Source organism: Bufo bufo, chromosome 2 (genome assembly GCF_905171765.1).
Source record: "Bufo bufo chromosome 2, aBufBuf1.1, whole genome shotgun sequence".
Classification (NCBI taxonomy): Eukaryota; Metazoa; Chordata; class Amphibia; order Anura; family Bufonidae; genus Bufo; species Bufo bufo.
In genome coordinates, this window is record NC_053390.1 from 394,894,155 (window position 1) to 394,918,456 (window position 24,302).

General features: G+C 43.2%; 1 protein-coding gene across 3 annotated transcripts in view; it reads right to left on the reverse strand.

Moving 5' to 3' along the window:
* ADAMTSL1 (ADAMTS like 1) overlaps positions 1-24,302 on the reverse strand; it is a 1,022,249-nt gene that overhangs the window by 263,198 nt on the left and 734,749 nt on the right. For all 3 annotated transcript variants that reach the window (XM_040417238.1, XM_040417239.1, XM_040417240.1), the window contains one exon: positions 1,626-1,753. In XM_040417238.1, coding sequence (XP_040273172.1) covers positions 1,626-1,753 — 128 coding nt within the window. The remainder of the gene's footprint in view (positions 1-1,625; positions 1,754-24,302) is intronic.

The window sequence follows — 24,302 nt, forward strand, 5'->3', positions numbered from 1 at the left end:
GTTACAATCAAAAAACTGTTTCTTTGTGTGTTCAGACATTAGGGTAGATTTATCAAACTGGTGTAAAGTGGAACTGGCTCAGTTGCTTATAGCAACCAATCATATTCCACCTTTCATTTTCCAAAGGAGCTGTCAAAAATGAAAGGTGGAATCTGATTAGTTGCTAGGACAACTAAGCCACTTCTACTTTACACCAGTTTGATAAATGACCCCAAATGTGTTTTATACGCGGACCACATACTTCATCAAGTCTACACATCAAATGCACAGACAGTGTTACATATACAAACAGCAAAAGAAAGACCATCATGCTGCAGTCAAAGGTCGGGAGGTGTCACATTACAGAACTTCTCATAGGGTAAAACAAACTATTTAAAAACATAAAAAGTCCATCCAATGACCTGGAGGATAAAAGCATTATGTTTATAAAATATAAAAAGAATAAAAATGCAACACGACAGTGGTTGTAAAAAACACCCATTTCATATGTACGGTACATTGGATTCTCTAGCTTCTTCATTATCTGGGTCTATTATTTAGCTTGTTCGTAAGGTAAGTGATAGATTTGCAAAACCATAAGTCGATACAAGGTTAGAAATTATGGGTTTATGGAAGGGAGATCTGCCGCAAAGTAACATAGCTGCCAGAGGCTGCTCCTTGCAGGGTAATTTCATAAGGGTGAGCAGCCTTAGCACATTAGCATAGTGCACTTGTTAACATATGTTTGTCAGGGTGACTTCTTGAGTGAAGGTTGTCTACGTGATGGCTTCTTTGGCACCACATCCCACTCCTTGACTGTCTGTAATGCAGACTGTTAAGAGTGTTGTGCCTCTGTCGCACAAGCTCAGCTGAGTGCAACTGCACTAGCTATCTGTGTAATATGTAGATATCTGTGTAAGGGTCCATTCACATGTCCGCAGAATGGGTCCGCATCCGTTCCGCAAATTGCGTAACGGGTGCGGACCCATTCATTCTCTATGGGGCAGGAATGGATGCAGACAGCACACAGTGTGCTGTCCACACCCGCATTTTCGGAGCACGCACCCAATTTTCCGGTCCGCGGCTCCGGAAAAAAAATAGAACATGTCCTATTCTTGTCTGCAATTATGGATAAGAATAGGCAGTTCTATGGGGGTGCCGGCTGGGTGTATTGCAGATCCGCAATACACTACGGATGTGTGAATGGACCCTAATATTCCCACCTGCGTATGTGATGTTACACCTCAGTCCTAATAATCGGAGATGCTATACCAGACAAAAACCATGGACAAGTGCGGTGCTGTTTCCGGAATAAACTAGCCATATATTTACTAATGGGTATTCCGCTTGTCAAATGTATAACTACTAGACTGGTGGGGTTCCTACTGCTAAGAACCCAACGATCATGAGAATGGGTACCTCATACCCCACGGAGTCCCCCAAAATGAACGGAGTGGGAAGTCGAGAATGCACACTGTGGCAGAATTCATCTTTCTAGGAGTTCTGGAAACAGCCGAGTACAGGGCTATATCCAGAACTCCTATAGAGATAAATGGAGTGGCATAGTGCATGTCTGACCTGCCACTCCGTTCGTTTTAGGGGTCTTTATATAATCTTTTATATAAGTAAGAACCGGCATGACTTACTTGCTACTAAGACACCTCCGTAGAGAATATGAGGCTCCCCCGCCACAAGTTCTTGAGCACTCACTCCATGATCCCCAAGCATCCCATAAAGTGTCACGGTCCTCCTCTGATCGAGCAGTACGAGAGCTCTGTAATAAATAAAAAAAAACACACGCTATAGCATTCGAAATATAACACAGTTTTACATTTGACTTTTACTTTTTTCTACTCGTGCCTGTTTTCAGTTCATTATTAGAACAACCCATTAGTAAAATGAATGGATTCGTAAAATAATGGCACCCTAAGGGTTTCTCATAGCAAGGAAAAGATTTTTAGTGGGTTTTTTTTTGTAATTGCAAACACATCTGAAGGGATCATTTAGGAAAAAGTATACAGAATTAGCCATTCATTTTACCATGGCAAATAAACTCCCCCTAATTGCAGCAGGAAGCTTGGTACATGAAGCGTTCCAAGCTGCAATCAAGTGTAGGATCTGCCCGAATGTCCTGTGCACGAAACGGGCAACTGAAGAGGAGGAACAGCACAAAGGCGTTTATCCAAGGAGGTAGTGAAATCACCTCCGGTGTCGGTAATCCAAGAGTAAAAGGGCACATAGCGTGTGATGCAATTTCCAGACCTTCATTCATTACATACACATATAAACCAGCGCTCTATGTGCCATAATCCATTGTCAAAAAAGAACTCATAAATTAATGCCACTCAGGGTAAAATAGCAATCTGATAGTTGACACTGCCAGTAATTTGGTTTTAACTACTATTGCAGAGGCAAAGAAAGTAATATTACCAGGTAGAAAAAACCCGAAACGGTATTATCTTGTGAAGCGCGGCAGATGGTTAAGTCTGTAGGCCAGGCAGCAATAATAGTTAGCAAACTTAGCAGGTAATAAATAAGTCTTATAGGTTGGAAGAATGGGGCATCCTGCCAAGAAAGCCTAAAAGTGAGCCCATTCTACAGCCGTGTAGCTTACAAAGTGGACTGTTGTCTTGCCCGCTCGGAATTACAAAGCAGTATGAGTAAGACCACTGTAAATCAGCAATGTGAAAAAGATCGCACCTTATGACTTCCCACCAAACCTTGCAGCAGCTCCAGCCAACACCCCACACATCCATATCTCTTCATGTACAATGGGAGCAGAGGAGGGGTTTCTATTACACGAGGTCTGCAGCTAGAGTTAGGTACGGCCACATGATGCAGTTTTAAAAGGCTGAATCAGGAGGGAATTCAAAAAAAGAGAAGTCATTTACTGTCAGAAATATGCCTATATTAGGCGTATTTCTGGCGCTGAGGTTATTTGACCCACAATCTGTGACTTTTCTCCACTCACGCCAGGTCTAAAAAAGGGGTACGTGGCGTGGATGGGCCTGTCTCATTCATCATTTTCTATGCCTCAAACTTAAGCCGAGGGAGCTGGCTTACATTTGGACCAGCGGTGGATATGGCGGTGCGTCTACACAACTTTGGCGGATCCACCGCCAGCTGAAGGGCTTATTAGGACCGGCCCCATTTTCAGTCCCAGACATTTCTGCCACGTTTGAATATGCTCTTAATGTGTCATGAATATGACGGGGGAGGGAGAAAGTGTTGTACAGTATCTTTTCTCTACTTGTGTGTAAAGTACGTCTGTCTGTTCTATTTCTACAACTATTTTCTACCAAATTCATAATCTCAGTACAATGAGAAATACATATGTATGGTAAAGATGTTATCCCAGACACACCCGAAGGTGAAACTAGATGAATCAGCCGTATTCCTTTTTCTCTTTAATCTGGTTCATGCTTAATTCCCTCTCATCAAACTTTGCCTGGGGTTTGTTTCTATGAGCGAACAAATAAGCTGCCATGTCAGTCTATGAGCTATCAATTACATCTCCCTCATGATGTAAAACAATGTCACTCAGAACAACTTTCTCATCATTGTTCTGTTGTGAGGCTGCGTGTTTAACAATCATTTTCTTCTCGCCCCGCAGACAATGGGGAACATTTACTAAGACCAGCTTTTCACTCCAGTCTTAGTTTCCCCATTGTGTTGCCCTAAGATTCGTCATAAGACTTACAGTGCCTTGCAAAAGTATTCACCCCCCTTGACTTTTTTCGTATTTTGGTGCCTCACAACCTGGAATTAACATGGATTGTTTGAGGATTTGCAGTACATGCCCACAACTTTAAAGATTTTTTTTTTTATTGTGAAGCAAACAACAAATAGGACAAAATAACAGAAAAAGTCAATGTGCATAACTATTCACCCTCCTAAAGTCAATACTTTGTAGAGCCACCTTTTGCGGCAATCACAGCTCCAAGTCACTTTGGATAAGTCTCTATGAGCTTACCACATCTTACCACTGGGATTTTAGCCCATTCCTCCTTGCGAAACTACTCCAGCTCCTTCAAGTTGGATGGTTTGCGCTTGTGAACAGCAATCTTCAAGTCTGACCACAGATTTTCTATTAGATTGAGATCTGGGCTTTGACTAGGCCATTCCAACACATTTACATGTTTCCCCTTAAACCACCAAAGTGTTGCTTTAGCAGTGTGTTTGGGGTCATTGTCCTGCTGGAAGGTGAACCTCCGTCCTACCCTCAAATCACGTACAGAGTGGTACAGGTTTTGCTCAAGAATATCCCTGTATTTAGCACCATCCATCTTTCCCTTAACTCTGCCCAGTTTCCCAGTCCCGGCTGCTGAAAAACATTCCCACAGCATGATGCTGCCACCACCATGTTTCACTGTGGGGATGGTGTTCTTTGGGTGATGTGATGTGTTGGGTTTGCGTCAGACATAGTATTTTCTTTGATGCCGAAAAGTTCAATTTTAGTCTTATCAGACCAGAGCACCTTCCTCCATACATTTTGGGAGTCTCCACATGCCTTTTTGCAAACTCACAATGTGCCTTATTGTTTTTAGCTGAAAGTAAAGGCTTTCTTCTGGCCACTCTGCCATAAAGCCCAACTCTATGGAGAGTACAGCTTATTGTAGTCCTATGTACAGATACTCCAGTCTCTGCTGTGGAACGCTGCAGCTCCTCCAGGGTTACCTTAGGTCTCTGTGCTGCCTTTCTGATTAAAGCCCTCCTTGCCCGGTCCGTGAGTTTTTGTGGGTGGCCGTCTCTTGGCAGGTTTGCTGTTGTGCCATGTTCTTTCCATTTGGTTATGATAGATTGGATGGTGCTCCTGTGGATCATCAAAGATTTGGATATTTTTTTATAACCTAACCCTGACTTGTCCCTTACTTGTTTGGAGAGTTCCTTGGTCTTCATGGCAGTGTTTGGTTAGTGATGCCTCTTGCTTAGGTGTTGCAGCCTCTGGGGCCTTTCAAAAAAGGTGTGTATGTGTAATGACAGATCATGTGACACTTAGATTGCACACAGGTGGACATCATTTCACTAATTATGTGACTTCTGAAGGTAATTGGTTGCACCAGAGCTTTTTATGGGCTTCCTAACAAAGGGGGTGAATACATACGTACATGCCAATTTTCTGTTTTCTATTTCTAAACAATTGTTTTATTTATATAGTTTTCTTATTTCACTTCACCAACTTAGACTATTGTGTTCTGATCCATCACATACAATTCATATTAACAAAACATTGAATTTAAGGCTGTACACTGCGTGCAGAATTATTAGGCAAATGAGTATTTTGACCACATCATCCTCTTTATGCATGTTGTCTTACTCCAAGCTGTATAGGCTCGAAAGCCTACTACCAATTAAGCATATTAGGTGATGTGCATCTCTGTAATGAGAAGGGGTGTGGTCTAATGACTTCAACACCCTATATTAGGTGTGCATAATTATTAGGCAACTTCCTTTCCTTTGGCAAAATGGGTCAAAAGAAGGACTTGACAGGCTCAGAAAAGTAAAAAATAGTGAGATATCTTGCAGAGGAATGCAGCACTCTTAAAATTGCAAAGCTTCTGAAGCGTGATCATCAAACAATCAAGCGTTTCATTCAAAATAGTCAACAGGGTCGCAAGAAGCGTGTGGAAAAACCAAGGCGCAAAATAACTGCCCATGAACTGAGAAAAGTCAAGCGTGCAGCTGCCAAGATGCCACTTGCCACCAGTTTGGCCATATTCCAGAGCTGCAACATCACTGGAGTGCCCAAAAGCACAAGGTGTGCAATACTCAGAGACATGGCCAAGGTAAGAAAGGCTGAAAGACGACCACCACTGAACAAGACACACAAGCTGAAACGTCAAGACTGGGCCAAGAAATATCTCAAGACTGATTTTTCTAAGGTTTTATGGACTGATGAAATGAGAGTGAGTCTTGATGGGCCAGATGGATGGGCCCGTGGCTGGATTGGTAAAGGGCAGAGAGCTCCAGTCCGACTCAGACGCCAGCAAGGTGGAGGTGGAGTACTGGTTTGGGCTGGTATCATCAAAGATGAGCTTGTGGGGCCTTTTCGGGTTGAGGATGGAGTCAAGCTCAACTCCCAGTCCTACTGCCAGTTTCTGGAAGACACCTTCTTCAAGCAGTGGTACAGGAAGAAGTCTGCATCCTTCAAGAAAAACATGATTTTCATGCAGGACAATGCTCCATCACACGCGTCCAAGTACTCCACAGCGTGGCTGGCAAGAAAGGGTATAAAAGAAGAAAATCTAATGACATGGCCTGCTTGTTCACCTGATCTGAACCCCATTGAGAACCTGTGGTCCATCATCAAATGTGAGATTTACAAGGAGGGAAAACAGTACACCTCTCTGAACAGTGTCTGGGAGGCTGTGGTTGCTGCTGCACGCAATGTTGATGGTGAACAGATCAAAACACTGACAGAATCCATGGATGGCAGGCTTTTGAGTGTCCTTGCAAAGAAAGGTGGCTATATTGGTCACTGATTTGTTTTTGTTTTGTTTTTGAATGTCAGAAATGTATATTTGTGAATGTTGAGATGTTATATTGGTTTCACTGGTAAAAATAAATAATTGAAATGGGTATATATTTGTTTTTTGTTAAGTTGCCTAATAATTATGCACAGTAATAGTCACCTGCACACACAGATATCCCCCTAAAATAGCTAAAACTAAAAACAAACTAAAAACTACTTCCAAAAATATTCAGCTTTGATATTAATGAGTTTTTTGGGTTCATTGAGAACATGGTTGTTGTTCAATAATAAAATTAATCCTCAAAAATACAACTTGCCTAATAATTCTGCACTCCCTGTAATGTAAAAAAACACAAAAAAAAGTCAAGGGGGTGAATACTTTTGCAAGGCACTGTAAATAATAAAATATACTTATTAGAATAATAATAGGAAGAAAATAATAAATAAATTAGGCGCATCTGTGGTAGTCCATGAGTCTGGCTTTTTACGCTAGCATTTATGCCTGGTGTATTTCCAGCTGTAAATGTTAGTAAATTTTCGGGGCTGGAGTCTGGGCCCCCTGTGGTGGCCCCCGACACGTAAAAAAGAGGACTTGCAACTCTTTTATGCCTAAAATAGTTGCAAGTCCCTTAGAAAATGTGCTCCAATAACTAAAGTAAAGATGTAATTTACATCTTTCTTCAATAGTCAATAACACGTTTAAAAAAGTGGTCCTGGGGCTCCAGAAATATGACATTTTGCTGTTACACCATATTTTTCAAAGTAGTCATTTGCAAAAATGTATATATCTACTTCCATCTGGGTCTAATTGTGGTCTCCATAGTATTACTTATTTAGGGTGTCATGATGCTAGGATCTGCATCAATCATCAGTTTCTGAGTTGAAGTAAGAAGACCAGATACAGATACCTCCATTTTAATGTTATGCAACTAATTTTCTTGTGTAGTGAACCCTAGAGTTTGCCCAGCGTCCAGTTGATCCCCAATTGCATTTAATATTCCTTACCTCTGGTCCCATGTTATAACAATACAGATGTAGCATACGTTACGTTGACTTTGTGTGGCTTGTGTTGCGTTAAAGAGGTTGTGCCATGAAATCAATGCATCTAATTGGTGAGCATCTGATCACTAAGATCCCCGCTAACCACGACAATGGAGATCCCGTGTGCCGTAAAGAATGGAGCGGCAGGTCAAGCATGCTTTGATGCCACTGTGTTTATTCTCTATGGGACTGCAGGAGCTGAATGCCTTAAATGAGATATTCCTCTAAAAATGAACCCCCTGATTGTAAAGCGCTGTGGAATATGTTGGCGCTATATAAACAAAGATTATTATTATTATTAAAAATATTCTACAGTTTTCAAACCAGCACCTGGATCTGAATATTTTTGTAATCACATGTAATTAAAAATGTGGTATAGCCACTGAGTTATTCAATGAAATCCATCTGTATAGCGCCACCTGCTGAGGTGAGGTGGACGCACATGCTCAGTTCCATCCTTCAACTGCCACGAGCTGCCGTAGAAAGCACATGTTCACGACCCCTGAGCTGCCAACCGGAAATAAATCTAGCAGAGCAATAGGAGCAATGAATGCGGAGATCTCTGGGCTGGATTGAAAGAGATTGTCATGTATTATATGAAGTCTGATTTAAAGTTTTTCATTATTCACATGCTATCCACTTTAAGTTGAAATGACACGTACCAGATTGGTTGCAGAAAATCCTGCAATGGTCTTACTCATCTGAATGGGACTTGCAGACATGTTTTAGAAAACACTGATTTTAAGTAACAGAACTTTTTGCAGCAAATTTGCTGTGTGTGATTGTGTATTAAAAATGACACATAGGCAACTAAACTGGAGTTTGCATTGGCTCCAAAGGGCTCTCCATGTAGTATAAAGTAATGGTTAATGTTTCTGGTATCTTTCGGAGATGTGGCTTATTCTGTAGGAGGCTCTGCCAATGACTAAGAACAACACTGTGCTAGCCATATATAAGCAATTCTGTCTGCAAGGGCGTGCTTGGACGGAAAAGCATTGAAACGCAGCAGGTCGCTCCCCTTTCACAGGCCGCGTTCTTTCATCCTTATTATGCTAACAAGTGCTCCCAATTATAAGATTACTCCATGTGCCGAAAATACATAAACATTTCTCCTTTCATCTGATGCCTGAAAGATCTTTCCTCAATTCAGCTACTGAAATAATCCACTTTTTCTGCTTAAAATGATCTCCCTATATGGAATGAAATCACAGCTTCTATGGAATAACTTTGCTAATAAATGTAACCTGCCCGTAATCACTTAACACAACTTTCAACTTTCTTCCCGTGGAAGTAATATACACTTAACCTTAGGGTGACCCCCGTAACTACAGTACCACCCAGCACGCGTCTGATGCCACAAGTACTGGAAACCAGCGACAGAGACATTCTGCCTGACTCTATAGTATTGTGCATATCAATACACAGTATAAACCATGATAAGATAGAATAAGATCAAAAATCGAATTAGAGTCTGATAGGATTCTTATGTCTATGGTCACACAGATACAGGCGAGCGTCTCGTACAGCTTTACGTGTACTGCCTGGAAGATGGCTGACCCATAACACAAAAAAACAAAACATTTGTTACCTTTTGTAACTCCCTTGTTCCTCCTAGATTGTAAACTCTTGTGTCAGTTAGATACTCTGCAATGTCCCAGCATTGCTGATAAAATGAAGTTTTAATACATGCAAATGAGCCTCTAGGAGCAATGGGGGCATTGCCGTTCTATCTAGAGGCTCAGCTCTCTCTGCAACTGCCACGTCCCCTACACTCTAAATGACTTTAGGAGATGACAGGACCAGGCATAATGAAGTTTACACTGCCTGGCCCTGTCAATCAAAGTGTAGAGGGTGCGGCAGTTGCAGAGAGAGCTGAGCCTCTAGGTGTAACGGCAACACCCCCATTGCTCCTAGAGGCTAATTTGCATGTATTAAAACTTCATGTTTCTCAGCAATGAGGACACCTATGAACATGGGACCAGCACAGATGGCTCCAAGCATACATGTAACAGGTCAGCCAGTTTCATAGGTACAAATCTGCTGACTGATGCCCAGTGCTAAGGAGTATGTTAGCTCTATGTAAATAAAGATTATTATTATTATTATTATTATTATTATTATTATTAATAGTATGCAACCTAAAAGCTAGAATAATGAGTCATTACCCATTACATTATTACTAGTTTTTCCAACATTACTCCAAATTCTTTGTCAGTTGCTATACTACATGGTATACTATGTGGGGATTCGCTCTGGTAGTTGGGATAAGCAGGTGCAGTACAGAGGCAAAGTACAAGTTCACAATTCAAATGTCCGAGTTTATCTACACATAAGGTCAAACAAAAACACTCTTTGCAAGGTTGGTGTTTGTTCACACCGAGTAGAAAGTTTTTGCATAAAAAAAGTCACCTTGTCGGTGGTTCTGCCTCCATCAGTTCAAATGCAGGCTTTAGGTGGCCTGCACTCCCAACACACAGGTCTTAGTTTTTCAGCCCAGCACAGGGCTCAGATCCCACACCAGCGATTGCCAGAGCTCCTCTGTCAAAGAGAAGTAATCACTCCCAGCTGACACTGCCGGCTGTTTTTTTTTTTTAGGCCAGTCAAGACCCGGCCTGGAACGTGGGGAGTAGTCACACACCCAGCACCTTGACTACTCTCAGTAAGAGCTGCCCCTGATCAGCTATACAGCCATACTAAAATAGTAAAGTGTCAATCAGCATTAGCTGCCGCTGACACCTGAAAATACCGGCTCTTACTTCACCGAGGCCAGGAACCTCGGTGACACATACTTTCCGTCAACGACGGACCCTTGCGCCTTCCTACAACTAGTATACTATGTCAGCTATACTACATGGTAAATGCAAAAGAACTCCCAAACATCGGTGATCTTGAACATAACAAGTGCTGCATGACCAAGGATCGCTGTGTGTAGCAATGCAGCCATTGAATTGAATGGGCTCACAAGGTGACTCACAAGTTGCCGTGAATGCAAACCCAGAATCGCAAACAAATCCAGCATTGTTGGACTTTTTTGGCAATTCTTAGGATCCCAGATGTGGTAATTAGCGAGTCACGCTGCAACCCTCTTTAGTTCAATGGATGCTTTGCTACACTGCGATCTTCGGTTATATGACAGCTATGAATATTAAAATGGTAATCCCCCTCTTTCTTTACTGCTCTCTACCACTCTTTCACAGAAGCTTTCCTTTACAGTAGGGTTGTGGGAATGTGTATCCGTCTGTTCATGGGTTCTGTGTGCTACTGCAGAACAGGATCTACCAAGTGAAAGAGACTTAGCTGCAATACCAGACACATGCTCTGGGCAAGAGTGGTGGTGTTTCTTGAAAAACTTTGGTAGTCATTTATCAAAGACAGGCATTTCATGCTGGTCTATGACCCCCCCCCCCCCGTCCCCGTCCCCGTCCCCGCTTCACCCTCGCCACTTTCTGAAAAGGGACGTGGTGAGGGTAGGGAGGGGTCAGCAGGCCCAATACATTTATCTTTATTTATGCCAGTTTTCTGGCATCAATGAAGATAAAAATCTATGGCAGCTCAGAGATGCCATTGATTTCTGTTAATGGTGCATGAACTGCCGGTGGATGCACCTAATATCATTATAGATCAGGAGCATCTTCCAGCAGTGCAGGGGATATCACAGACTGGTGTAAACCGCTGGTCTATGACAGATCTCCCATAAAGTGTTTCTAATTTCAGTATACTTTACGCCACTTGGCACAGTGATCTGAGGATTGTGTGCAACAACTCAAGCCATGGAAACGAAATCCATGCGCTGACATTGCATCTGTGAACAGATCAAACAGACTCGCTGGGTCAATGCCACACCGAAATTCACTGAGCTCGTCAATCCAACCTATTCCACTGTCATGTTAAATTTACACTTTGTGCATTAAAAAACACAGCAATGCGTCAGAGAAACAAAAAAGGCACCATTGCATGGAAACCTCAATCTTTGTCCATTGAACATGGCTCTTAATTTTTTCGGCCATCCTGTCACCAATGATCTTTGTGTAGCAGTGCAGTCATTGAACTCAATGCGACTTGCAAGTTGCCATGCACACAACCCCAGAATTGCAAGAAATCCAACACTGTTGGTTTTTTGTGACTCTGTGGTCACAGTGGCAGCACCTTGCATGTCACGCTGCAATGCCACTGCCGTGCACCCCCAGCCTAAAGGCCCCTTTACATGGGTTAACAAAGAGGCAATTATCAGGAATGATCTGTTCGTTTTCGTTCCTAATAACTATCTGCTCGTCAGAGGAGGTAAGAGCTGCATTTACATGTAGCAAACACCTACACTGTATGCTGACAAGGGATGGCCGTTAGGATTGCTCATACGCATAGAGAATCATTGTTTCTAGGCAGCAGATTCCTGTTTAGACAGCAAACAAACAGTTTTTATAGCTTTTCTTAGCAGTTAAATAAACTCCAGAGCAAATTTATATGTATAAGGCTACTTTCACATATGCATTTTGGTTTAAGTTTTTAAGATCAGGTAGAGGATCTCAAAACCTTACAAAAACGGTGCAATTTTAATTACACATCAGTATGCATACGATCCGCAGCTTGCAGCGGTTTTGTGTCTGGTAACAAAACGGAATGCTGATGGAACGGAAAACATTCTGCTGCATCCTGAACGGATCTCTTTCCATTCAGAATGCATGGGGACAACAAGGAACAGTTTGGGCCTGATTTTGAGATCCCCTGCCAGATCTCAAAACCGGAATGCCAAAACGCATATGTGAATGTAGCCTAAATCTGTTTTATTTATTTCTCAAATATACTGTAATATAGAGACGTAAGGAAGAATACAAATATGTGATCTCAGAAACTGTCAGTAGTATACGTACAATTAAATAGCACAGTGCACATAACACACTGTCACACATAGTACGAAGATAGATAGCACTACTCATCAAGTATACAACTTTGACAATAATAAGCATCAACTAAGGCCAGTGTTTTGGTCAATGATTGTGAGCCAAAAACCAGGTGCGGGTCAAAAACATAGAACAGGAGCAAATGTTAAGAATATACCCTATAGGTGGGTTTACGTATTCCTGTTTTGTCTTTTAAAAGCACAAACATGCTGTTGTTGTACAGCAATTGCATTTTTCTAAATTCTAGTTCATCCCAAAGGAGTTTGATAGGGTTAAGGTCAGGGCAGGTCAGTCAAGTTCTTCAACATCAAATCACCCAACCATGGTTACCTTTATGGACCTTGCTTTGGGCACTGGGGCACAGTTATGGTGGAACCGAAAATGGCCTCACCCAAACTTTTATTACAAAGTTAGAAGCATACAGTTGTCCAAAATGTCTTGGTATACTGAAGCGTTAAGATTTACCTTCACTGAAACTAACGGGCCTGGCCAACCCCTGAAAAACAATCCCATTGCATTATCCCTCCTCCGCCAAACTTTACAGTTGGAACAATGCAGTGGGCAGGTAATGTTCTCCTGATATTCCTCAAACCCAGACTCATCTATCAGGTTTCCAGATTGGGAAGCATGATTCTTCACTCCACAGTACACGTTTCCACTGATCCAGAGTCCAGTGGTGGCGGGCTTTACACCACACCATCTGATGCTTGGCATTGTGCTTGGTGACGTAAAGCTTGCATGCAGCTGCTCGCCCATGAAAACCCATGTCATGAAGCTCCCGGGGCAGAGTTTTTGTGCTGATGTTAATGCCAAAGTATGTTTGGAACTTTGCAGTTACTGAATCAGCAGAGTGCTGGTGACTTTTATGAACTATGCTCCTCAGCACTAGCTGACCCTGCTCTGTAACTGCACGTGGTCTGCCACTTGTTGGCTCAGTTACTGTGATTCCTAAACACTTCCACTTTATAATAATACCACTCACAGTTGATTTTGGAATATCTAGTAGAGAAGAAATGTCATGAACTGACTTGTTGCAGTGGTGGCATCTTATTACAGTACCATGCAGGAATTCAGTGAGCTCTTTGGAAGGACCTAGTCTTTCAAAAAATGTTTGTAAAGTCAGCCTACATGGCTAGGTGCTGGATTTTATACACCTGTGGCAATGGGACTGAATAAAACACCTGAATTTATTGATTAAGAGTTGTGGTCTGATCCTTCTGTCCATATAGTGTATATTTCCTAGGTGACCCACCATACTCTTATCTACTTGTATTTTGGCGTCAGACACATTGACATATGACTGATATCACGGACCTCAGTGACCATGCAAACTGAATATGGTACAATGCCCAGTAGAAATAAATCCATCCCAAATATTTGAAATATTTCGGCCTCTGAAATGTTGGGATGGATACAGTGAAATATTCATGCAGCCTGTAATGATGTCATTGAGATGAGGAAGCATAGTTGTTGAATCGATAGCAGCCACACACAACACCTGGCACGGAGTGATAGGGACACATCACGCAACCTACGGTCTGGAAACACTTAGAATAAGATTCCTCCCTTTCAAAGTCTCGTTTATTGCCTGCATAGAGACTACATGCTTTCGAAATACCTTATAACTTTAGCCTCTTATGAAAAGCGCCCTTAGATCAGGGATGAAGATAAAAAACAGAGACGTCAAAATGAAGACCTTCAGGTGACTTGTAAATGGTGAAACCATTTAACGCCTTTATCCATCAGCCTATGTGTCGCTAGAGTTATGGATCAGGAATATGAAAGGAAGTGAGTAAGGATGTATTGGCTTTCACATAATAACTCATACTTAGTGCATTGAGGATATATACATGCTTCTTTTTTTCAAATAAAAACAGTATATATATCTACTCTCACAAAATAATTCCCACAAAGTAAATCCCTTAACTTTCCACTTACAAGCTATTACAGACACGTTCTGTCTCTGCGGCTTCTGATAAAGTCAGTGCTGACATGACAGATTGCCTTATTACAGAACTGCTACATAAGCTTTGTGCGGCGTTATGATCCCACAAACACTTATGAATGCACTCAGTGAAGAAAAAGGCAGATTTAGTTACATTAATAGGGGAGAATTGTTATAAACAAGCGCCACAGATCTATGAACCATAACCAGGTAATAAAAAATGTTTTATACCAGAGCCAAGCAATAAACCTTGGCTAGGAGGCCACATTAGATATAATTGCTGCACTTAGCAGATTCTGTTGCATATCTTTCCCAAGAGGGATGAACCACCTAGGAATTGTATACTCTGCCTCCACAAGAACACAAAGACAATCTAAAGACCTAAGAATATAATACAAGATAGGTGAATGGCACCAAATTGTCCTACATCTATTTTCCAGGGAAGTGACATGACTACATAGTGTGAGGAGGGTGCTTCCACGTGTGCCATTTTGGTGCTGCTTTTTCATATGTCAGGATAGTAAAGTCAGGGAAATTATGTAGGAGAGATGGGAACATCTGAAGGCTCCTTGTAGGAAGATATAGTAAACTATTGGTGATAATGAAGTAATGAGTAGAAGTATATAGAGCATGCCGATAATCTAATGTGTAAATGTGCATGGGGGGTCCCAGTGTTCCACTGGTGGCAGATGTCAGGGAGAGAAGTTGTAGATGAGCTATCTGGTGTCTATCGCCTTCTTCCTACTGAGAACATTTGCACGCTCAGCCAAGTGTATGGCCAGCTTAATGGGGTTGTGCCACAAAAAATATCCTACCCACACCTGGATCTGAATACTTTTGTGATTGAATGGAATTTAAAAAATACTGTAGCTACTGAGCTATTCAATAAAATGTATCTGTATAGCGCCACCTGCTGTTTTTTGCATTCCTTATTTCTCGCTGAGGTGGTCTCACATGCTCAGTTCCATCCACCAGCCCTATCTTTTGTTAGAAGTGATGACAGTTACAGAGAGAAGCAGCAAAAAGGGCAAGCCCCCTGAGAAATGACACTTCCCTGAGAAAGGACACGCTACCTCAGCTGCCAGCTTGAAATCTAGCAGAGAAATTGGAGCAATGCATGGCGTGATCTCTGGATCCATGTGAGGTACAGGGCTGGTTCTAGCTTTTATAGAGATTGTCATGAGACAGTCCTTTTAAGAGATCTGTGCTTCTATGTTCACTCACACATCCATAAAGTTACATTTCACATAGTACATCCCTAAAGCATGTATGTAAAGAATGCGTCAGTACGTAAATGTACTGGATACTAAAGGGTAGCTCATTTCTTGGTTTCTTGTTCTCCTAGACTCCCTCTCTAGCAGCTAAGACAGTGAGAGAATCCTGATAAGCCATGTTCAATGAAATTGATGCCTATACAGTATGGAAAGTGACCAGATATCAAACCCAGATTCACATCCACACATATTTTCCATCCATGTGCTATCTGCATTGTTTCCACATAGCACACTGACCCATTTATTTCTAGAGGACTACGCACACACATTATTTGCCGATCCGTGTGCAAATCATAGAATATGTCCAATTCTTGTCTGTATTGTGGACCGTTTTAATTTTTCTGTTTTTGTTAGGCTACTTTCACACTAGCGTTCGGGGTTCCGCTTGTGAGTTCCGTTTGAAGGCTCTCACAAGCGGCCCCGAACGGATCCGTCCAGCCCTAATGCATTCTGAGTGGATGCGGATCCGCTCAGAATGCATCAGTCTGGCAGCGTTCAGCCTCCGCTCCGCTCAGCAGGCGGACACCTGAACGCAGCTAGCAGCGTTCGGGTGTCCGCCTGGCCGTGCGGAGGCAAACGGATCCGTCCAGACTTACAATGTAAGTCAATGGGGACGGATCCGTTTGAAGATGACACAATATGGCTCAATCTTCAAACGGATCCGTCCCCCATTGACTTTCAATGTAAAGTCTGAACGGATCCGTTTGCATTATCATGAACAAAAAAAAAAAAAAATTTTTTTTTTTTTTTTGTTCATGGTAATGCAAACGGATCCGTTCTGAACGGATCCAAGCGTTTGCATTATAGGTGCGGATCCGTCCGTGCAGATACCAGACGGATCCGCACCAAACGCAGGTGTGAAAGTAGCCTTAGAAGACCTGTCAGCTCTCCTGACACATATGCTTTAATGAATTAGTATTCCCTATGAAATAAAAATTCTAGAAAATCTTTTCTTAGCACTTTGAGATTTTTTTCTGCGTCAGCGGTGAGTGCTCGTCCCCCCGCTGTTATTCTCAATGGTCTGTTTTATAGGCTTTTCCCTATCTGGTAGGTGCGCTTTGATTCCTTTCTGTAATGTCCCCTTCTCTGTCATGAACTGGTGGGCATCCACTTATGAATCCCCCAGTGCTCTAGGGTGGAGGTGTAGCAGCTGTATGTTCTTATCCTGTAGTCTATCAGCTCCATCCCCTCTATTGCCAGTGCGCTATTTGGATATTGTCGACAGGCAGTGGTGCGCATGCCTCAGTGACGTGGCTGCGTCTATATGTCACTGAGGCTGCGCCTAATGTTGGCAGTCTTGGCGCCTGTCCGGCGCAATGCTCTTGCACGATGCAGTCTAGCGCCGTACCGACGTTGACCCGATCACATGATGTGGTGAAGTCACGTGGGCCGGCGTCGCTTCGTGCGCGCGCACAGGGGCCGGCCCTCTTCTCCCTCTTTTAAATACGGCGCTTGCCAGACTCGTGCCTTACAGTGGGACACTGTGATGTCCGGTGCCCACTTCCCTGAATATCTGCCACACGCACCTCCAGGAGCACTGTAAGTACCATTCTTCACTTACTATGTAGTGCACGCTGTGCGGGAACGGTTTCCTAATTGGGTCCGTCCGTGTGTTTGTATATCTGTCTCAGGTAATACTATGGAGCAACGCATACGCCTCGCTGCAGTAGTATTTTGACTTGCCTTATTCTGCGGAGCTGTGCCATATGCCCCCTTCAGCAGTTAGGCAGCGAGGATTTAGTTAAATACTAAGCCCCGTGTCCCCTGATGATTCATGGGGTTCTCTTAGTATATACAGTAGGTTTTTTGATATGTTCATTTGATGAAATGCGTAAGGGACACGCGAATATATCGTGGCCAATTTATTATATGGATAATTCCATTACCCTGATCAGGCATCCAGTTTAGCCTCGGGACACGTTGTGTAGGGCCTTATAGGGATCCTTGATCTGGGTGAGGTTCCAGACGGGGCCACCCCTTGCGGGGCACGGACGCCATGTTAGGTCACTAGGGCTGAATAGGTCAAGTAGGGTGCAACAGGGACAGATTTATTTTCCCGAGGCTTCCCTACCGCCAAGACCGATGACCTAAGGACCTGATGCCTGTATTATTATTCGGACATCTGGTATCTAAAGCCCGCAAGCCTGGAGTGACCATCTCCTCTACCGACATTCCACACTTTGGGAATAGTGAGGTTCAACTAAACCGGTAAGACCATTCCGTGTTTTGATATAGCGTCCTGCTCGTCCCAGCATCTGTTCATGGGACTCGGACTTAGGGACCCTTCGCCTTGTGTTGCATGTGACCCTGGTTCATCACTGTGGTTCATACCTCGAGTATGGTTTCTTGCTAGATCCAGTATTACGGTTTGGGTCCCTCTCCCATGCTAGAACCTAGATTGGTGTGTCGCTGACTTTTTTCGTGTGGCACATTTGTTTAGGTCCTGCACCTGTTTGTCTGTTTATGTTTGTAAGGTTTTTTTATCTCCCGGTTATGGGAGTTCTCATTGAGTACAATAAAAGTTACGTTTTACTATGTTACTGCTCACCTTTTTCTCACTTTGAGATATGCCATTCCCCTGTTTTTCCTCCTATAAATGTATAAATTGACAACTGGTTGTTACCAGTCAGGGTTGTGTCCTCGCACAATTTGGCACTGCCTGATCAGTGCTGACACCACCAGACTGTGTAAGGACACAGCTCTTTGACAAGACGCATGGTAACAGTCAACTGCCCGCATCTGACCAATCTGAAGGGACAAAGCTGCAATACTCAGCATATATGGCGTGGTGGTATATGGAGGAGTATACACAACGAAGAGGACACAATTGGGGGGATTTATCAAAACTGATGCAAAGGAAAGCTGGATTAGTTACCCATACAAACCAATTACATTCCATCATTTCTCAGAGCTCCTTCAGAAATTGAAAGGTGGAATCTGATTGGCTGCTACGGGCAACTAAGCCAGTTTTCTTTTACACCAGTTTTGATAAATCTCCTCCAACAACCCATCAAAACTGATAGACATGGGTTGCAATAGTGAGATCCCCAGCAATATATTGATGGCCTATTCTAAAAAAAGAACACCCCTTTAACAATATGTATGTGCATCTTTATAGTTTGCAGTGACACTGTACAAATATGAGTGTTTCATTTTTTAAGAGGACTGAGAATGATGTGTTCCTTCTAAAGTCATTATTAGGACCAAAATGGCAGGTTTCACATACAAGACCTAGGTATTTGTATAAGCTGATGACGCTCCTTGTATCTGGAGTCGGAGTGTGCTCCTTTTTCTTACCCAATAAATTTCTGTTATGGAACAATTGACCCATGTCAAGTACCATCGCCGCTCTCTAGTGGTTTGGTAACATCATCAAGTACTGCTTGGAGACACATTTATAAGGATGGATTAATGTGTTTCCTGGCACTCCTTCTGTCAACTGTATCTCGATGCTCACATACTTCAACAATTAGCGAGCGCCTCAGTGTCGCTGACTAGTTAGTGAAGCAGCTCGTAAAATGTAATCAATGAATTTGGTCGCAGTATGTCAACTCTTTTTCCAGATGTCATTTAGACTTGATAATTTATATAACATGTTTCTTATTATGCCTATGGCCGCCGTACAAGACCCATCACCATACAGCAAGGCAATCACTGTTCAGCTCTTTATAAGCTACTCATTACTTAGAGACAAAGTTGAGACTAAAGTAGAAACCCCTCCTCTTGATATAGCTGGGTCATATGGCACCATGTCCATTTGACTACACTGTACTTCCATTTTAAAAGGAGTAATGGGAGTGACATTTAACACAGCAGCTACGAGGTCACATTCAACAGCAATGACTAAGAAGCAGGCCACAGACAAAGAGATGTAACATTGTTGAGCTATGGGGCCTTGTCCTCAAACGTTTATATTTATGGGAAACTATTAAAATAATTAAAAATACCGTAATTTTAAATTAAAAATCTGTTCATCTACTTCATGTTTTTTGGGGGGAGACCATTCCTTTGTTAAACTTTATTAATTTAATTTTAATAATCATTTTAATAACTTTTTTGTCAATACCCTGTGACGGACTAAATCGTCACTGGGGCTGCTGGAGAAGCCTGAGGGCCAGCCTTTTTCTTACGGACTATGGACCCAGAACTATTGAGACCCCCTCAGACTTTTTGGGGTTACAAAGAACCATGAACCCTGATTTATGTGTGGAATTTATATGACACATATTTCCTATTGCCCATTAAAGGTGAAGGGTGTGAATTCAGCAACACAAAAAGGGGTTAACTCTGCACTGAGACTCCCACTGATTGTGTTAGTGATGGGATTAAGATAGCTGATTCTAGGAGCAGCCAACTCCTAGATGAGTAGATCACCCTATGATACACTCAGGAGATAATCCCATCACATGTGTCTCCTCTCTCCCTATTCATTCATTATGGAGGGGGTGAAGATGTCTGTTTGCATGTTGTTCATGGTTGATTGCGTTATGTTGTTAGACTTCTTGAACTGTATATATATTGAGTTGGTCTTCAATAAAGTGAGTTCCTGTTTTGCCTTCAACATAGAGCTTTGTCTCATGTGTGTGGGGATTGCTATACGCTGTATACTCCCCTGGCTATAACCCCTAGCTCTTGTAAGAGCTGTTCCTGTTCCTTGTTTCTGTGGTAGTGTCAAGCGGGGTGCTTAGAGCCCTCGGGAAGCACTAGGAGCATCCATCAACGGAGGTACCCAGTCGGGGTGCCAGGAGATCCGTTACATTGGTGGCAAGCAATGGGATGGCGTCCTAGTGAGAGGAGAAGCAGCTCGGAGACACCGTTTGTGGATTTACAAAATTGAGGGCAACGCTTGTCCCCATACAGCGCCTCTGGCTACAGCAGTATGGAACCACTTTGTGTTTCCGAACAGCGTTCCACTACGAGGAGGAGGATGACCTGGACTGGAGGGATGCAGCATCTGGCACGAGGCCCTGGAAGACGTGCAGCGTCGGCGGGTAAGAGTCTCCCCAGTGAGGTGCAGCGGTTACAGATGCGAGTGACCCTGCGAATGCTCCTTCTGGGAGAGCAGCTCAGGGACAGTCGGTCCTGCTTCCCAGCGGCAGTATGTTTTGCAGGGAGAGGAGAGCATTGTCTCCATTCCCCAGCAGCAGTGTACCTTGAAGGGAGAGGAGACAACTGGTCTCTCTCCCCAACCACAGGGGGACAGCACCCCTAACTCCGGTGGTGCAGATGGGACCGCGGTCTCTGCACTAGGCCTACCGTGATGCTAGACGGCCGGTGCAGATCCCCCACCAACCACGCAGAAATGCCAGGAGGAGGTAAGCGATCCCTCCTCTCCACAGCCGATCCGCAACAAGATCCTGGGGGTAGGATTCCCTGACCCAATCCCAGCGGAAGAGCTGGCATCTGGGTAGAGCGCAGTCGGCCTCTGCCCTCCCCTATCCTTTTGTCCAGAGGCTGATTCCCCACAGGCTACCCCAGCGGAAGAGCTGGCATCTGGGCAGAGCACAGTTGGCCTCTGCCCTCCCCTATTCTCTTGTCCAGAGGCTGATTCCCCACAGGCTACCACAGCGGAAGAGCTGGCATCTGGGCAGAGCGCAGTTGGCCTCTGCCCACCAAGTACCCACAGCTCCAAGCTAGAGAACAACAATGCAGCAAGGAGTAAGAGACGCCCACTCAACAGCTGGGGACATACAGAACAGAGCCAGGCCCCAGAGTTCAACAGTACCAATGTTTGTTTATGAGTGGGCTACTTGACTAACTCAGGCACCGACCGACAGGAGGTCAGGTACCTGGTTAGTCTACTGTTGGGAGGGGAGAAATGTTATGGACTAAATTGTCACTGGGGCTGCTGGAGAAGCCTGAGGGCCATCCTCCTTCTTACGGACTATGGACCCAGAACAATGGAGACCCCCTCAGACCTTTTGGGGTTACAAGGAACCATGAACCTTGATTTATGTGTGGAATTTATATGACACATATTTCCTATTGCCCATTAAAGGTGCAGGGTGTGAATTCAGCAACACAAAAAGGGGTTAACTCTGCACTGAGACTCCCACTGATTGTGTTAGTGATGGGATTAAGATAGCTGACTCTAGGAGCAGTCAACTCCTAGATGAGTAGATTACCCTGGCTATAACCCCTAGCTCTTGTAAGAGCTGTTCCGGTTCCTTGTTCCTGTGGTGGTTATGGTGTCGAGCGGAGTGCTTGGAGCTCTCGGGGAGCACTAGGAGCACGCATCAACGGAGGTACCCAGTCGGGGTGCCAGGAGATCCGTTACATACCCTATCCCCCCTTCTACTCCATGGTCCTCAAGTAGTGATCATTTGATTGCTTTCTATTCCAAAGCGTTAATGCCTGTCGGTGTTACACCTCCGGCATGGCCTTTGTTAGGTCTCCTCCTGCAATGGTATTCATTGGTGCTGATGGGCTCGAAGAAGGAGCACCTCCCTCTCGCAAATGCCTTAGATTCTGCAGTTTCTATTAATGGAGGTATCTAATCGGGTTAAATGAAAGGTTTGTCTCATCCCCGCAGTTACAAATGGAGTCTGGCTTTCAATCACCATGTACATGCAAGTCATGGAATGCTAAGGAGATATGTAGTGATTTACCATTCTTACAAGCAAACTGAATCTGCTTCCTGCCCTTGTGGGTGCCCTCTAAGCCTCAGATATTTTAATGCTCATGTCTTCATTACTCAGTCGATATTCTCTGCCATATAACCACAGTCCCACAGAACACTATGATTGATCATAGACAATGATGTATTTCAATGTAATACAGCAATACACTAAAGACATAATTCCCAGTCCTATAGATAACACACGGAACAAAGTGGATCCAGCACAATGGAGGCCCACGCTCCCATGCCAGCACAGCTGTGGAACAGATATGGGATTCGCCACTGCCGCAAAATCGTTTTTAGGAAACTAATAAAGCTGTCATTAATGAATCATTGATTGCTTTCATAACTGTTCATTGCACTCTTGTTCAATGTTCATACCCCGAAAAAGCTCCAGGGCATTACGAAATACAGAATACTGTCCAGTACAGAACCTCTCTGGGTCATAGATTGCAAACATGTCCAAACATGAAATAGCTTTCTGGAATTAAATACCATATTGAACCATAACACATGTGGAAATCACAACATGAAGAGCCCAAAACTCTTCGTAATTCTGGATACCGCAAGGCAGCTGTACTCCATGAGACCTGACAAAGACTTTATGGAGTAGTGCTAAAACATTCCATGGCTGATTACAGGACAACACAGTTTAACTGAAGTTCTGCCTTCACCAGAACATTTATTAGGCCTCATAATGTTGAAACATTTATAATAACACTTCATAAAATGTAGCAAACCATCACTGTAAGAATCCACACATGATATACCTCAAGTCAAGAGAAAGGATGGAAACAAAAGCATTCTGAAAGACAAAGGAGAACACTTGGCACCAAGCAAGATGCTGCTTCTGTATCAAAGAGACTGAATATCACATTTTATATACTTACTATATGAGGGCAACACTTGTAACTTGGTACAGTGTGTTGCGGAGTTAGAGGTTAAACTGTATACATGGAGGATGTGACTATCTGTCTATACGTAACACTGTTGAGGATGTCATGATATTAATGTGAAGCCACTACAATATGGCACTGGCACCTAGATGTTTACATTGTTTACATACCAAAGTTTGTAAAATAATGTACAATGCGCAGATGCCAAATGTTATCTTTTTCTTCTTTTTTTAATTTAGCCAGTCAAACAATGGCATGAGCCTCAGTAGGGGAACGCCCTCTTTGATGATATATAAACTGCTTAACTTCCTGTAATAAAGGAGTTCTGCTTTGATACTGCGAGGTGTCAGTGTGGTCCTTCCGTGCACGATAACAGATTAAATTGGAGCAGACAGTCAATAAGACAGCACAGCTTGATTGCATCTAAAACATTACCAGTGTGGTATGAAGTTCAATATAACTGCTTTGCTATTACCCGGAAAAAGGGCAAATTTAGATAATCTAAGCGAACCTGGAATCTAGTTTTATGTGGTGGAGCCATTTGGGAGAAGAGTCATAGTAGTCAGTCCCAAAACCCACTCAATTTGGCTTGACAGACATCACATAGCAATGAACTGAGGGTGGCTGCACATGTACTGCATGTTCATCATTCACTGCAGGGCCACGTTCTTGAGATAGGATTGGGCCACGCACCTATCGGACATTTATACATATCCTATCGAAATGCCATAACTATCCAGATGGGGAAACCCCTTTAATGCAGTTCTTCTGGTAATTTTCTTTTAAAAAACTAGGTTATATGCCGAACAAGGGGTGACAGAAAACTTTTTACTTTCACAAAACCTTGTAACTTGCTTCTGGCTTTTAGTTAACCCAACAGCATGGTCTGCAAACAAATTAACTTTTATTGCAGGAATATCGGAACACATTCCTTTCTTAAAGGGGATCTGGCACCAGCGACTATACGCAGACACATAGCTGTGGATCACCTGATTAAAACAAAGTTTTTCGTTTGTTGATCTGAGGCCCCGTACCCAAGTTATGATACTTTTTCTTAATATGTAAAGTTACTATTGCTCTTGTTGCACCCAAGCTCTACTCCTTTCTGTGGCCTTCAACTTCCTGGCTGCTTCACCACTGCCTGGCCCTGTCAATCAAGGCAGCCACAGAAAGGAGCT